At 39.3% G+C, this 16,950-nt stretch overlaps 1 protein-coding gene, 1 long non-coding RNA gene and 1 pseudogene across 2 annotated transcripts; all 3 read right to left on the minus strand.

Moving 5' to 3' along the window:
• Positions 1–594: 594 nt before the first annotated feature.
• On the minus strand, positions 595–3,634 carry LOC140176737 (uncharacterized). Its single transcript, XM_072208282.1, has 2 exons — positions 2,406–3,634; positions 595–1,212 (listed from the first exon to the last, which is right to left on the minus strand). The coding sequence occupies exon 1, from the start codon at positions 3,632–3,634 to the stop codon at positions 2,498–2,500; it is 1,137 nt and encodes a 378-aa protein (XP_072064383.1). The 3' UTR covers positions 595–1,212; positions 2,406–2,497.
• A 3,889-nt stretch (positions 3,635–7,523) lies between these two features.
• LOC112727438 (uncharacterized) lies at positions 7,524–11,210 on the minus strand. The gene is made up of 3 exons (XR_003165777.3): positions 10,516–11,210; positions 10,234–10,423; positions 7,524–7,767 (listed from the first exon to the last, which is right to left on the minus strand). It is a non-coding gene; the product is annotated as an uncharacterized lncRNA (long non-coding RNA).
• Positions 11,211–13,046: 1,836 nt separating this feature from the next.
• LOC140176738 (uncharacterized) overlaps positions 13,047–16,950 on the minus strand; it is a 59,116-nt pseudogene continuing 55,212 nt past the window's right edge.

Consider the following 16,950-nt stretch of genomic DNA (forward strand, 5'->3'; position numbering starts at 1 on the left):
GTTTGAATTATGAAGAATAAAAGAGCATGAAATAAATACTTGTTATGCAGTAATGGAGAATATGTTGGAGTTTTGGAGATACTTTATCTTCTGAATCTCTGCTTTCCTACTGTCATCTTCTTCACACACGCAAGTTTCTTCCTATGGCAAGTTGTGTGTTGGTGGATCACCGTTGTCAATGGCTACCATCCGTCCTCTCAATGAAAATGGTCCAAATGCGCTGTCACCGCATGGCTAGTCATCTGTCGGTTCTCACTCATGCTGGAATAGGATCCATTGATCCATTTGCGTTTGTCACTACGCCCAGCACTCGTGAGTTCGAAGCTCGTCATAGTCATTCAATCCCTGAATCCTACTCAGAATACCACAGACAAGGTTTAGACTTTCCGGATTCTCAAGAATGCTGCCAATGGATTCTAGCTTATACCACAAAGATTCTGATTAAGGAATCCAAGAGATACTCATTCAATTGAAGGTAGAACGGAGGTGGTTGTCAGGCACGCGTTCATAGGTTGAGAATGGTGATGAGTGTCACAGATCGTCACATCCATCATATTGAAGTGCGAATGAACATCTTAGATAGAAACAAGTGTGTTTGAATAGAAAACAGATATAATTGCATTAATTCATCGAGACACAGTAGAGCTCCTCACCCCCAACTATAGAGTTTAGAGACTCATGCCGTCAAAGAGTACAAAGTTCAGATCTAAAATGTCATGAGGTACAAAATAAATCTCTAAAAGTTTTTTAAATACTCAACTAGTAACCTAGGTTTACAGAAAATGAATAAGCTATGATAGATAGTGCAAAAATCCACTTCTGGGGCCCACTTGGTGTGTGCTGGGGCTGAGACTTGAGCTTTATACGTGCCTAGGCTATTTCTAGAGTTAAACGCCAGGTTGTAACCTGTTTTGGGCGTTTAACTCCAACTTGTAACCTGTTTCTGGCGTTTAACGCCAGAATGCAACATGGAACTGGCGTTGAACGCCAGTTTACGTCGTTTATCCTTGAGAAAAGTATGGACTATTATATATTGCTGGAAAGCCCTGGATGTCTACTTTCCATCGCAATTGAGAGCGCGCCATTTGGACTCCTGTAGCTCCAGAAAATCCATTTCAAGTGAAGGGAGGTCAAAATCCAATAGCATCTGCAGTCCTTTTTCAGCCTGAATCAGATTTTTGCTCAGCTCCCTCAATTTCAGCTAGAAAATACCTAAAATTATAGAAAAACACACAAACTCATAGTAAAGTCCAGAAATATGAATTTTGCCTAGAAACTTATAAAAATATACTAAAAACTAACTAAAACATACTAAAAACTACATGAAATTAACCCTAAAAAGCGTATAAAATATCTGCTCATCACAAGTCATCTAACAATCAACTAGTATTTAATGCATGAATAACAAGTATCATGAGGTCTTTAGAGGGATGTAATGGGGCTAGGGTTAGGTAGGATGAAATATGGTCAAGTGGAGTTAAAAGAATTAGTTCTTTGATTAGCTTGAATGTCCACCTAATCCTACATCACCTATGTACACATAACAGTACAACCTTTTTACCCATTTTCTCTTTCCTATCTCACTTAACCTATTTACTCTTTTTATTCATACTTTGTTATGCACAAGGTTTTTTTTTTAATTGAACTATGAATGCATATGTTTTAATTAGTAAAATGCATGAGCATTACCTAATTGCCCAAAATTTCTTTTCACAAAGAGTTCATGCCTTTATCACCAATGCTTCCAATAATTCCTCCACACTTAGAATTTACACACTAATCTACCCAAGCTAATCAAAGAATAATACAAGGACATCAATTGTTTTCTGCTTAAGGGGAGTAATGTGCTATCATTAGAACAAATGGGGATTCATAGGCTCAAAGGGGTTCACAAAGGTGAATGCAAGGGTTGGCCATATAGGTTAGTGAGTTTATCATCAAAGATGGCCTCAATCATGTTAAATGCATCCAAACATAAATACAGGACATAAAGAATCATGCAAATCAATGATCACAATAAAAAAGTAGTATAATCACACACAAGAACAACATTATGGCTGAAAAGTGCAGCCATCTATTAAAGCTCAAATCTCACAAGGTATGTTGTTCTAGCTCGTTTGCATGTTCTACAAACAAAATACTCCAAGCAAGTTGGTAAACAAATTTTTCTTCAATTCAATCAATAGTATGCCCTTAAAAGGAAAATTTCATGGAAATTCCTTGGTGTTTCACCAACTTATTTATTCTATCATGCAACATGCAAATATTAACTACTAACTATCCATAAGCAATAAAAAAATATTTACAGCAAATCAAACAAGATGCAATAGAAATAAAGCTACTCAAAATAAAGGAAAGGTACCACAAGAAACATTGCAAAGTGTCTTTAAGAGAGAAATTTTTACCCCCCTCGAAGTCATCGACCCTCCCCCACACTTAATTTGTGCACGGTCCTCTGTGCATGCTCATGATCCGGGAGGATGAAGAAGGGCCACCTTCAGCTGGTGGACTCATGAGTGGGATGGTCAACTGCATCATGCTTCTCCGCAGCTAGCACGGATGAAGCTCTAGGAATCGGGCCGGGGTCTCTTCCTTCTAGATTTGTCACTATCCACTCAAAGCGTTTGCACTCTAAGTGCTCCATATGGTGGATATCGTGCAAGATGTCTCGAAATAGATCCGGAAGAGGTCGGAGAAAGGGTAAAGCAATTGATGAAGTTGGTAGACTTGATGGTGGTGCTATGGGTGTCTTCCTCTTGGAGGGGATAGTGTTTGTTGATCTTTCCAAATCACCCCTCGGAATGAACTTGTTGCCTCTAGGAGTCCGGAACATAATGTCTATTGGTCGCCTCTCTACCCCCGCTGCGTTTGCTAAGCACATCACCATCGATGGAAATTGAATGTTGATATTCTTCTTCTCAACTAATTTCCAAATTGATTTGTGCACTAAAGGCAAGATGGCTATATGCTTCCCTTGCATAATAGCCCAAAGTAGCAAAGCAGTTCTAAATCTCACATGGGTAGTGTGGGTGCTCGGGATGATATAATCTGCCACAATCTGATGCCATATACGAGCTTCAGTATTCAAATCAGAGTACGCAATACTAGCGGGAATAAAATTCCTCCCCTTGCTATACTCCCAAGATGCACCAGGACGGCCTATTCTCTTAAGAATGGGAGTCAGAGATACTCTTCCATTGAAGACATCCACTTTTATCTTGGAATATTCATCTTTCTCAAGTGGAATGTGGGGGATGTTCAGAATAGCTTTTAGAGCTTGATTGGATGTATCCAACATCTTTTCCCGGAGGAAGACTGAATTCGCTTCCCAAGCTTGGTAGTTTGCATAAAATTCCTGCACCATAGTTTCATTGACTTCAATGGGTTCTCGCTCGAGAAACTCCCAATGAAGCGAGGCAATCCTTTGGTGAATAGTAAACTTGTATTGACTTGGAACCTTCAACGGCCGCTCCCAATAGATTGTACGCTTCTTAATAGTCTTGTATTGATAGTCGACTCTCTGGTTAACTAAGGTATCCGGTCTATGACCTTGGTGATCCCACCAAATATCAGGAGGGCGAGCGGTAGTTTGCTCAACCGGCAAAGTAACCGGTGTCTTACCCTTCTTCCTCATCCTGAAAATACAAAGAAAAGATCTTCGAGATTATAGGGCAACAATAAAGTAAACTCATTGAGGAAATACTAAGACTGTTAAAATAGCTTATAGAAGGAGTGTGATTTTTAAGGAACTCGGTGTGTATATTCCAATGATTCGCGCGGTTGGAACACACACACCGGCCGGATATCACGACAATCACACCCCTAAGGCAATTCACAGCTCAAGTTGCAAATATAAAATGGAGAAATGTACACAACTTCAAGCAAGCACCAAAAAGGGATTGTCCATTGTTCATCCTCAAAAAGTGGTAATCACGCATACAATATTTCCAATTGGAAGGCCAAAAGATGTTTGATCAAGACATCATCAAAAGTTGAACATTAGTGGAGTGGTTACTTAATTGAAATTCCAAGATGAACAATGAAACTTAGATTACACCAACACAATGCATTTACAACCAAAAATTCACATCAATAATCAAGGAAATGCATTGGTGATTTCAATTTTCTACCATCAAAAGTCATAATAGAAGTTGCACCATTCATACAATATGCCTAATAAGAAATAAATTGAACACATATGATGGCCAAGTCATATGAATCAGACAAAATGTTTATTGAGGCATTTTATCGAACATATGGTATGTAATGTGCAAGTTCATCACAATTGAAGCTCAAATTTGATCCTAACTATCCCAACAATCAAGCAACAACACTTTTCAATACAAAGAAACAATAAAGAAAGCAACTAATGAAATCTAAGCAACATAAAAGAAATGAAAGCAATTGCAAAAAATATTAACATAAAAAGGAAGGAAAAGCAAGAACATATGATATAAAGGTTGAAAAGGACAAGAATGAGGGGGGAACAACGACACTCCTTATAGCCACTGTGAAATCACGGCGTTTGGGTTCGCTGGAAAAAGAAGCACTGGAAGAGAGAACTCACCGGTGATGTATAGAGAAAAGATAAGAGAAAGAAAGAGAGAAAGAAAAGAGAAGAGAAGAGAAGAGAAAGAGAGAAAGAGAGAGAGAGAGGTCGCCGGCGGTGGGCTGACGGCGGTGGTGGCCGGGATCGGCAGGGCTGGGCGGACAAGAGGGAGAGAGAGCAGCGAAGAACAAAGAAAGAAAAGAAGAAAGCGGCATCTCGACAGGGCAGGTTGCCCTGTTATTGCCCAGAACGCGTCGCGTGCGAACGCATTAGGGCCTGTGCGGACGTACAGAGAGCACAACTAAGAAAGGTTGCGAATGCACACAGCGTGCGATTGCTGCGACCAGACAGGTTGCAAAAGGACGTGCGGACGCACAAAGACGTGCGACCGTACAGATAGGCTCTCTTTTTTTTTAACTTGGGACAAAGGCATGTGTGCGTGTGCACACAGATCCGTGAGCACTCACAAGGGTTTGAAATAGGGGAGGTTGTTCAGGCGCACAAGCTGTTCCCTCGCTCCCACCAGAGGGGCTATCAAGCTGTGTGCGGGCGCACACGTCTGTGCGGCCGCACAGATGAAGTATGAGAGGGGTTGTGTGCGTACACAAGCAGTTGTAGCACGCACAGGTCTGAGAAAATAGGGCAGCGTGCACGCACAAGCGGTGCTGGCACTGCGACCAGAGGGCATATTAAGTCGTGTACGGACACACAGGTGCGTGCGGCCGCACACATGGCGAAAAACACAGTTCTGTGCGCACGCACAGGTTGGTGCGTATGCATAGATGCCTTGTTTCAGAAAATTCATTTCTCTTCAAAACTAAGGTTCCTACCCTTAGTATACCAACATACCAACCCCAAATCATTCAAACAAGCACAATATCACAGTCCACAAGTAAATCAACTTATATAACTCAAAATTCATCAAACCAAACCTAAACTAACCATTACATTACAGGAAAGCAAATAATTCAAAAGGCTATAAACAAGAGATAAAATTGGAACAAAGTTACCATGGTGGAGTGTCTCCCACCAAGCACTTTGGTTTAGAGTCCTAAGTTTGACTTGCATGGCTTCATTTGTCACTTGGAGTCTTCTCCAAGGAGGAAAATCTCCAACTCCTTGGCATTTTTGGGTTGAGTGTGATAATGCTTCACCCTATGACCATTAACCTTGAACTTCACTCCACTGGTAGGGTGAATCACCTCCACTACCCCATAAGACTTGACATCTACCACCTTAGACGGCCCGTCCCATCTTGATCTCAATTTTCCGGGCATCAATCGCAATCTTGAATTATACACAAGAACCTCGTCACCTATCTTGAAGTTCTTCCTCCTGATATTCTGGTCATGGAATGCCTTAGCTTTTTCCTTGTAGAACTGAGCGTTCTCATATGCTTCCAACCTAAGGCATTCTAATTCCTCCAATTAAAGCTTATGTTCCATTCCCACCCGTTTTAAGTCCAGATTGCAATTCTTCACCGTCCAATATGCCCTATGTTGGATTTCAACCGGAAGATGACAAGGCTTTCCAAAAACAATACAGAAGGGGCTCATCCCTATTGGGGTGTTGTAAGCGGTCCTATAGGCCCATAATGCATCTCCCAATCTAGAATTCCAATCCTTCCGCTGTGGGTTAACCACCTTCTCTAAGATCCTTTTGATCTCCCTGTTGGATACTTCAGCTTGCCCATTGGTTTGGGGGTGATAGGCTGTGGAGACATTGTGAATGACCCCATACTTCTTCATCAATGCCTCGACTTTCCTGTTAAAAAAATAGGTTCCTTGGTCGCTCACGATTGCTCGTGGTGACCCAAATCTACAAATAATGTTATTCTTCAAAAATGAAGCAACGGTGTTAGCATCATTGCAACGCGCAGCAATTACTTCCACCCATTTAGGGATGTAATCCACTGCTAACAATATGTACACAAATGCATTAGAATTTGAAAATGGCCCCATGAAGTCCATGCCCCAAACATAAAAAATCTCGCAAAAAATCATCGGTCGTTGGGGGCATCTCATCCTTTTGTGAGGTATTTCCGGATTTCTGGCATTGATAACGAGATTTGCAAAATTCGTTTGCATCCCTAAATGGAGTAGACCACCAGAATCTACAGTCTAAAACCTTCCTCGCTATCACTACAAAAAAAGGTCTATGGTCACGGTTTTTCCGCCGTGGCCTATTCTCTCATGGCCATAGACCTATGGTCACGGTTTTTTTATCTATGGTCACGGTTTCTATGGTCACGGTTGTAATGTTCAAATTCTGGCACTTTAGGCCACGTTTTTTTACCATGACCATAGGTTAATCTATGGTCACGCGATAAAACCGTGACCATAGCCTTATCTATGGTCACGGTTTTTACCGTGACCATAGCCTCTATGGTCACCCCTTCCCAAAACCGTGACCATAGCCTTATCTATGGTCACAGTTTTTGCCGTGACCAAAGCCTCTATGGTCACCCCACCAAAACCGTGGCCATAGCCTTAGCTATGGTCACGATTTTAGCCGTGACCATAGCCCCTATGGCCACCCCTCATTAAACTGTGACCATAGCCTTATCTATGGTCACGGTTTTGGCCGTGACCATAGCCTCTATGGTCACCCCTCACCAAAACCGTGACCATAGCCTTATCTATGGTCACAGTTTTGGCCGTGACCATAGCCTCTATGGTCACCCCTAACCAAAACCGTGACCATAGCCCCTATGGTCACCCCTTCCTTAAACCGTGACCATACCCTTATCTATGGTCACGGTTTTTTGCCGTGACCATAGCCCCTATGGTCACCCCACCTTGACCGTGACCATAGCCTTATCTATGGTCACGGTTTTCACTGTGGCCATAGCTTATCTATGGTCACAGTTTTTACCGTGACCATAGCCTGTTTTATGTTATGAGATTTAATTTTTTTAAATCATAATCACATCCCAAAATGATGATAATCACAAAATAAATCTAAAAATGAAAAATTTGATAAATCCAAATCATAAAAGTTTCATTAAAAATTAGATATTCATTACAACACTAATCAAAATAGAGTGTAATTTATCCATTACATATAATATCGGATAAAGTCTCTTATCAAAAAGTAAAGAACACATCAAAATAATACATTTAGATAACCAAACTCATTATAAGACCTATCCCATCTTATACAGGGTGCCACAACAACTAATCAACTCCTTTTGTCTTTACGAGTCCAAAAAAATTATCCTGTATACAAAATAAAACAAAAAATTCCTCGTAAAGAACATTTAAGAGTAGGTAAACAAAATAATCAATTAACAAATATTAATCCTAAATTAATATAAAATACAAAATAATTTCTATTTTAAACTTTCTGTCTTAAAATGAGACATAATCAAGCATGTTCTGGAAAATATTTGCAATTTAGTAATTGAAGATTTTACATATCAATAATTATAAAATATCTTGGAAAACACAGAACTATTTGAAAAATCAAAGAAAATAGATACAAAAAACTTTTAAAATTTTTACACACTAATCACATAAATAAAGTTGATGCATGACCTCTGAAAAATAAATAAAATTAAAATTTCTAATCTATCATTAAGACAAAAAATAGTGATATCATATCATCTACATGACATTTATAAAGTGATGTGTTTTGATTGAGTGAAATCAAAATGATTTAGTAGTCCCCATATATATTTCTTTGGTAAAATTAGAATGAGAAATTTTCAGCCAAAAATTTACTCTTAGTGTTTAAATTCATCACTGTTACAACTCATTATATTCACCCTTTTGTTTAGTGTAAAACCTTGCTATTACCAATTTCAGAAGAAACAAGAAATGCTAATCCCTAGGTTAGTTCAAAAAACCCTAAATTCACGGACAGTCCCAACAAATAACCATCCTACAAGCATACCAAACAAGTTGTTTATTGCTGCACTGAAAAATTGAAAACACAGAAATTTTCACTGAGAACTAGCCATAAGGATTCACATTTGAGAACAAGGGAATTTGCTACTTGACTAAATTTGGACATAATCTCCTTTAAAAATAGGACTTAGCCACCCTTATGGGTTCCTTCTTTCTCAACATTTCATCAGCTTCTTTCAGCAGTTACCACAACAATATATATTCTCAAAAATATTTGATAATAGTATAGAAAATCTATTTCTTAAATTCCATATCCAAAATAATTGCCAACACAACTTGGCAGCCTGATTTCCATTTTGTTTTTAAAATATCAAATGAATTCGAAATCACGCAAACTTTATATCCATGCGATCGTCTTGGATTAAGCTTTCTATTAAATCAAAAGTCATAATTTTTCGCTGACTCTAGCTTCGGGAATATAAGCAAAACCGTGACTGCTCTGCAGTGTTTTAAATCCAGAAGACAGCAGCAGCATACAACATTCGAAATTTCATATAAAATCCAAATTAAATCCAACCACCTTCAAAATTTATGTGGTTAAACATAACTTATTCAAATTTCTTTCTCAATTAGTTCCAGGGTCATACCATTTTAAATGAAGGAGTTACGTAGCTTGGAAGTTAGGTAATTTTCTGCTGAAGTCTATTTTACAAATCATTGAACATAACCTCTTCCAAGTCCCATAACTCACTTACTAAAACATGGAAAACCCTGAAATTTGAATCATATATACTAAACATACTCAACTTTTACCTTCAATTAGTTACATCTCAATATCATTCCAGAATTAAAAATTATGAAGCCTCAAAGTTACTGACTTAGAAAACAAAGCCTGACTTTTACTGCATAATACATCTTTCTCTGAAAATCCAAATCTTTAAAACCAAAACTCTAACCATTCTAAATTTTTATGAAATTAAATTATTAAGACCAAAGTTTCATTTAAAATTAATTCCATTTCAAAATTCAAACTACAGAATTTCCAATAGAGGAATCAAGTTGCTGCTGTGTTAAACGTTCTGCAGAAAAACCAGATTTGACATCCCCAATTCAAAAATTCACCATAAATCATAAACTTAATGAAAAAGTCTCAAATTTACCAGTTTAGTTCCTTATATCCCCAAGTTTAACCCAGGCTTGGTCTCATACAATTCCGATCATTACGTAAGTAGTTATAGCTTTTTAAAGTTTCTGACTTCGTTTAAAATTATGCAGAAAATTAGATTTTAGAGTTCAACTTTGAAAAATCATAACTAATTCTCTAGTTGATACGAAACCTTAAAAATTGAATTTTCACAATTACACTTAACATAATTTACTTAACATTTAAATTCTTATAATTTCAGTCACTATAGAGTTACTAAATCACTTTCAAAGTTGCCGTTTTATTTCAAGAGAACCTGATTTTCAGCAAACCATTTAGTATTCAAAATCCAACCCTTCAATACCCCTCAAAACCAATTCCAAATCAACCACCAACCAAGTTCATTAACATTACAATATACCAAATAACAGCTCAACGGCAACAAATCCAACATAACCCATTAAAATTAAGAAATTCTCAACAATTAGTTATCAAACAATTCCCAATCCACATAATCAATCAATATCACTAATCAACAATTCCAAATCACAATCTCAACCATTCCAATCACAATTTCAGCCACAATTCAATATTCACATAATCAATCAATTACTCACAGCTATTAAATCTATTTGCAGTTATTCAATAAACCTTGTAGGCATTCTTAAACTGAAATCGTTTAAACCCCCTACCTCAATTAGTCGAAGCCGTCGAATTTAAACGCAATGATGCCCTTCTTTTTTCCAGTTTACAACAGCCAATGCGGCCGGAACAGCAGCAGCAGCCTCACTTCTTCTGGGGCAGCAACAACAATGACAATCGAGCCTATCCCAATCACCCCCGTAGCGGTAACATCAGTGGTTCCGGATAAAGATGATAATACTGAACAGAGACATTAACATATGCTATTGTAATCAGAACAAAATATGGTAGAGGAATAGATTCGGGAAACAGAGCATGAGAAAGAGTGTTACAGTTTCAAGAATGGAATTGGGAATGCAGGGGAAGCTGCTGTTGGGTATATCAGTGACGCCTCCCTTCAAGCTCAATGATGATTGAACTGTGATGGCGAGCTCCCTTCAACGGCAGCGCTAACGGCGGTGCGCAGCGTTGGCAACGACGACTCTAACACGGCGACAAAGGCAGAGCTTCTTCTCGGTCAGCGGCTTGCAGCTCACAGTTTCCTCCCAACGTCACTCTCTCATCTCTGTTCAATAGCAGCGGCCTCAACTGGCACCAGCGGCGAACTTCACCCACGGCGATGGCGATGGCTCGAACAACAGCGACAGCACACGACGGCGCGCAACGACAACAACAAATCCCTCTCTACGCGATGTTGAATCTATGCCTCCCTCTTTCTTCAACTCGAACCTGACGACGGACTCCAAGGCAGCAGCAAGAAGCTCAACGGCGTTTGGTCTCCATAGTGACGGCGGTGAGACACCGGTGATGGCGAGCCGGACAGCGACTGGACGGTAACGTGGCGCAGCTCCCTCTCTTCCTCTCTGTGGCTGGTGTGGGTGTGTTGTACGTTAAGTGGGTGAAGGAGAAAGGGGGTGAAGGCTGCGTGTTTCAGCCTCTGAGGAAAGGGAAAAATGAGGGTTAGGTTTCCAATTTGGGAATTAGGTTTCTGATTTTAATTTGGAAATTGGGATTAGAAATTAAGAATTTTATAAAAGAATAAAGGATAGATATGAATAAATATTTTGATAAAATTAGAGGGTAGAGAAATTTTAAAATCAAATACACTCTATTAAAAATATTTAAAAACATTATTTATCAACATATTGTTAAGTTCAACTAATTATTTTTAATTTAAATTATAAAATAAATATATTAATCACATTTTTATAAAATATAGTTTAAACTCAATACTAATTATTCAAATTAAATGATATAACTTTTTATTATTTTTCTATCACCGAAACTTTAATTTCAATTTACAAAATATCTAATTATAATAAAATTACTTAAACTTTAAGTATTTATAAAAATCCATTTAATCATTTCTCATTTAATTATCAAAACTTAATTTAATTACTTTTAATAAAATAATTTCTAAAAATAAAGTATTTAATGAATATATAAATTGAAATTAACTCAAATAATATTTTTTTCGAAAATTATGGGTCTTACAAATCACATTTTATAAAATACGATTTTAAATCTAAAATATCGATTACATAAATTAAATTATATTACATTTCATTATTTTTCTATCACAACTTTAATTTCGATTTCTATAAAGTAACTAATTATAAATCATTTTTTAAATCATTATTAAGTTATTAAATCATTTTTTATGTTATTAAGTTTTAAATCTTTTTTTAATTTAAAATTAATAGTATTCAACTTAATTTTTTATTTATAAAATTAAATTTAAAATTTTAATATTTAAAATAAATCATATAAAATTATTATTAGTTTTTAATTATTAAAATTTTTAAAAGATAAAATATTTAAAATTATAAAAAATACATAAAAATTTTAATTAATTTAAACTCAAATGATTAAAACTGTGACTATAGACCCCTTTAGGTCACCCCCAAAACCGTGACCATAGACCCTTTTAGATTACCCTTTTGAAAAACCGTGACCATAGACACTTTTTGGTCATTGTAAAAAATCGTGACCATAAACCCCTTTAGGTCACCCTCAAAACCGTGACCATAGACCCTTTTAGGTCACCCTTCCGAAAAACCGTGACCATATATCCTTTTTGGTCACTGTAAAAAACTGTGACCATAGACACCTTTAGGTCACCCCAAAACCGTGACCATAGACCCTTTTAGGCCACCCCCAAAATCGTGACCATAGACCCTTTTAGGTCACCCCCCAAAACCGTGACCATAGACCCTTTTAGGTCACCATTTTTTGAAAAACCGTGACCATAGTCCCTTTTTGGTCATTGTAAAAAACCGTGACCATAGACCCCTTTAGGTCACCCCTAAAACCGTGACCATAGACCCTTTTAGGCCACCCCCCAAAACCGTGACCATAGACCCCTTTAGGCCACCCCCCAAAACTGTGACCATAGACACTTTTAGACCACCCCCAAAACCATGACCATAGACCCCTTAAGGTCACCCCCCAACACCGTGACCATAAACCCTTTTAGGTCACCCTTTTTTGTAAAACCGTGACCATAGCCCCTTTCTGGTCACTGTAAAAAACCGTGACCATAGACCCCTTTAGGTCACCCCCAAAACTGTGACCATAGACCCTTTTAGGCCACCCCCCAAAATCGTGACCATAGATCCCTTTAGGCCACCCTCTAAAACCGTGACCATAGACTCTTTTAGGTCACCCTTTTTTGAAAAACCATGACCATAGACCCTTTTTGGTCACTGTAAAAAACCGTGACCATAGACCCCTTTAGGTCACCCCTCAAAACCGTGACCATAAACCCTTTTAGGCCACCCTTTTTTAAAAAACCGTGACCATAGGTACTCTTTGGTCACCCTTTCTAAAAAAACCGTGACTATAGCTTTTATTTTTGGTCACCCTAAAAAACCGTGACCATAGAGGGTCTATGGTCACGGTTTTTTATCGTGACAAAAAAAACCGTGGCCATAGACCCAAAATGTTGTAGTGTATGTTGCGGGCCGAAATGACCCCCACTCTCAGATGAGTGGCAAAATTGAAGGATAGACTGGAACTCAGATTCTGGAACACATTTTCTAATTACTTGATATGATCCACGCCTCCACAAATGTGGATCATCCCAAAGATAATACTTAGCAGCGCTTCTCAATTTATCTTTTTGATGCTTTGAAAATTGTGGGGGAAAAACACGAGCGACCATGTAATTAGCTATCGGGGCAAACCAAGGGGTGCTTTGGGATATTTCTTGCAAGGTATCTAAGGGAAATGAGTCATTGATAGGAGTGGGATCCGGAGTTAAATGTTCTAGCCGACTCAAATGGTCCACTACTAGATTTTGGGATCCACTTCTATCTTTGATCTCCAAGTCAAATTCTTGCAAAAGTAATATCCACCTAATGAGTGTAGGCTTTGACTCTTTCCTCTTTAGCAAATATTTCAATGCGGCATGGTCCGAATACACCACCACTTTAGAGCCTAGCAAATAGGGTCGAAACTTGTCTAGAGCAAAAACAATGGCTAAAAAGCTCTTTTTCGGTGGTGGTGTAATTTGACTGAGCCGAATCCAAAGTTTTTGATGCATAAGCTATAGTGTAGGGCGTGTTACCATCGCGCTGTACTAGCGCGGCACCTACGGTGTGATTCGAGGCATCGCACATGATTTCAAAAGGTTGATTCCAATTTGGGCCTCGCACAATAGGAGCTGTGGTTAACACTTCCTTCAACTTGTCAAAAGCCTTTTTGCAATCTTCACTGAAATGGAATTCCACATTCTTTTGTAGTAGGCGAGAGAGAGGTAAGACGACTTTGCTAAAGTCCTTGATGAACCGACGATAAAAGCCTGCATGACCAAGGAAGGAACGGATCTCCCTCACCGAGGAGGGGTAAGGTAAACTCGAAATGACATCTATCTTAACCGGATCGACAGAGATTCCATCTTTAGAGACAATATGACCTAATACTATACCTTGCTTCACCATGAAGTGGCACTTTTCAAAATTCAAAACAAGGTTAGTATTGGTGCATCGCTCTAGTACCCTAGCTAAGTTTCCTAAACAAGCATCAAAGGAGCTACCATACACACTGAAATCGTCCATGAAGACTTCCATACAATCCTCCAAAAGATCTGAGAAAACACTTGTCATGCATCTTTGAAACGTTGCCGGTGCATTGCACAAGTCAAAAGGCATTCTCTTGTATGCAAACGTTCCAAAGGGGCAAGTAAAAGTGGTTTTCTTCTGATCCTCCAGAGCTATGTGAATTTGAAAGTACCCTGTGTATCCATCCAAAAAGCAATAATGGGATTTACCTACCAAGCGATCCAGCATTTGGTCAATGAACGGCAACGGGTAGTGGTCCTTCCTCGTTGCTTGATTCAGCCGGCGGTAATCAATACACACTCGCCAAGTATTCTGGACTCGGGTGGCCACAAGCTCTCCACTCTCCGTCTTCACCATTGTTACCCCGGACTTTTTCAGCACCACTTGGATCGGACTTACCCATTCACTGTCGGAAATGGGGTAAATGATGTCCACTTCCAAGAGGCGAGTTACTTCTTTCTTGACCACATCAAGGATTGTAGGATTTAACTGTCTTTGCGGTTGTCGGACCAGCTTAGTGCCTTCTTCCAAGAAAATCCTATGGAGGCACACTTGAGGACTTATTCCCACAATGTCACTTAGACTCCATCCAATTTCCTTTTTATACTTCCGGATAACTTCGAGGAGTTGTTGCTCTTCTTGATCAAAGAGATCGGTTTCCACTATCACCGAAAACTTATGTTCCTCATCTAGGAACGCATATTTAACATGAGGTAGTAGTGGTTTCAAATCTTCCCTTGCTTCTTCGTGGGGCAACTTATCCTCTTGGTTATGGAGACTTGGTGGGGCACTTTCATCTTCTTCATCACCTAAACCTTTTTGAAGCTCTTGGTGGTTATCTACCTCAAGGTCATTCTCTCTCCCATCTTCAATGAAATTCTCGCCCCCATCAATAGATTCCTCCTTCGGAAGAGCGGGTTGAGGTTTTATCTCATTAAGTGGCCCACTTCCTTCCGGAGCTATAGCATCAATGCTAGATTTTGGGGTTGATGGGTGTGGCAAGGGTGGAGGAGCAAGGTTGCTAGGGGTGGAGTGGAAGCGTGCTAGACGTGACAAAGCCTTGGCAAGAGTTGCCGTGCAATTCTCTTGCTTCCTTTGAAATTCCCTCTGCTCTTGGATGAGGGCTTGAAAGCTAGGTGATGACAAGTGATTCCCGGCAACGGCACCAAAAACTTGGTGCACGAAATTGTGATCATCAATGGCGCCATCAACATGGTGCGCTCAATTGTAATCTCAACTTTTTATCACAACTTCGCACAACTAACCAGCAAGTGCACTGTGTCGTCCAAGTAATAAACTTTACATGAGTAAGGGTCGATCCCACGGAGATTGTTGGTATGAAGCAAGCTATGGTCATCTTGTAAGTCTCAGTCAGGTGGATATAAAATGGTTATGGAGTTTTCGAAAATAAATAATAAAATAAGGATAGAAATACTTATGTAAATCCTTGGTGAGAATTTCAGATAAACGCATGGAGATGCTTTCGTTCCTCTAAACCTCTGCTTTCCTGCTGTCTTCATCCAATCAATCTTACTCCTTTCTATGGCTGGCTTTATGTAAGGGCATCACCATTGGCAATGGCTACTTTTGATCCTCTCTGGAAAATGGTCCGATGCGCTGTCACTGCATGGCTAATCGTTTGGAGGCATCACCGTTGTTAATGGCTGCATCCCATCCTCTTGTGAAAATGGTCCAAATGCTCTGTCACAGCACGGCTAATCATCTGAGGTTCTCGATCATACTGGAATAGGATTCACCCTCCTTTTGCGTCTGTCACTACGCCCAGCACTCGCGAGTTTGAAGTTCGTCACAGTCATTCAATCCCAGAGTCCTACTCGGAATACCACAGACAAGGTTTAGACTTTCCGGACTCTCATGAATGCCGCCATCAATCTAGCTTACACCACGAAGATTCTGATTAAGAGATCCAAGAGATAATCATTCAATCTAAGGTAGAACGGAAGTGGTTGTCAGGCACGCGTTCGTGGGGGAATGATGATGATTGTCACGTTCATCACATTCATGTTGAAGTGCGAATGAATATCTTATAAGCGGGATAAGTTGAATTGAATAGAAAAACAGTAGTACTTTGCATTAATTCATGAGGAACAGTAGAGCTCCACACCTTAATCTATGGAGTGTAGAAACTCTACCGTTGAAAATACATAAGTGAGAGGTTCAGGCATGGCCGAATGGCCAGCCCCGAAAACGTGATCACAGGATCAAAAATACAATCCAGGATGTCAAATACAATAGTAAGAAGTCCTATTTATACTAAACTAGTTACTAGGGTTTACAGAAGTAAGTAATTGATGCATAAATCCACTTTCGGGGCCCACTTGGTGTGTGCTTGGGCTAAGCTTGAATGTTACACGTGCAGAGGCTCTTTCTGGAGTTGAACGCCAGGTTGTAACGTGTTTCTGGCGTTCAACTCTGGTTTGTGACTTGTTTATGGCGTTTAACTCCAGACAGCAGCATAGAACTGGAATTCAATGCCCTTTTACGTCGTCTAATCTCGGTCAAAGTATGGACTATTATATATTGCTAGAAGCCCTGGATGTCTACTTTCCAACACAATTGGAAGCGCGCCATTTTGAGTTCTGTAGCTCCAGAAAATCCATTTTGAGTGCAGGGAGGTCAGAATCCAACAGCATCAGCAGTCCTTCTTCAACCTCTGAATCTGATTTTCGCTCAAGTCCCTCAATT

The sequence above is a fragment of the Arachis hypogaea genome, chromosome 12, assembly GCF_003086295.3.
Source record: "Arachis hypogaea cultivar Tifrunner chromosome 12, arahy.Tifrunner.gnm2.J5K5, whole genome shotgun sequence".
Classification (NCBI taxonomy): Eukaryota; Viridiplantae; Streptophyta; class Magnoliopsida; order Fabales; family Fabaceae; genus Arachis; species Arachis hypogaea.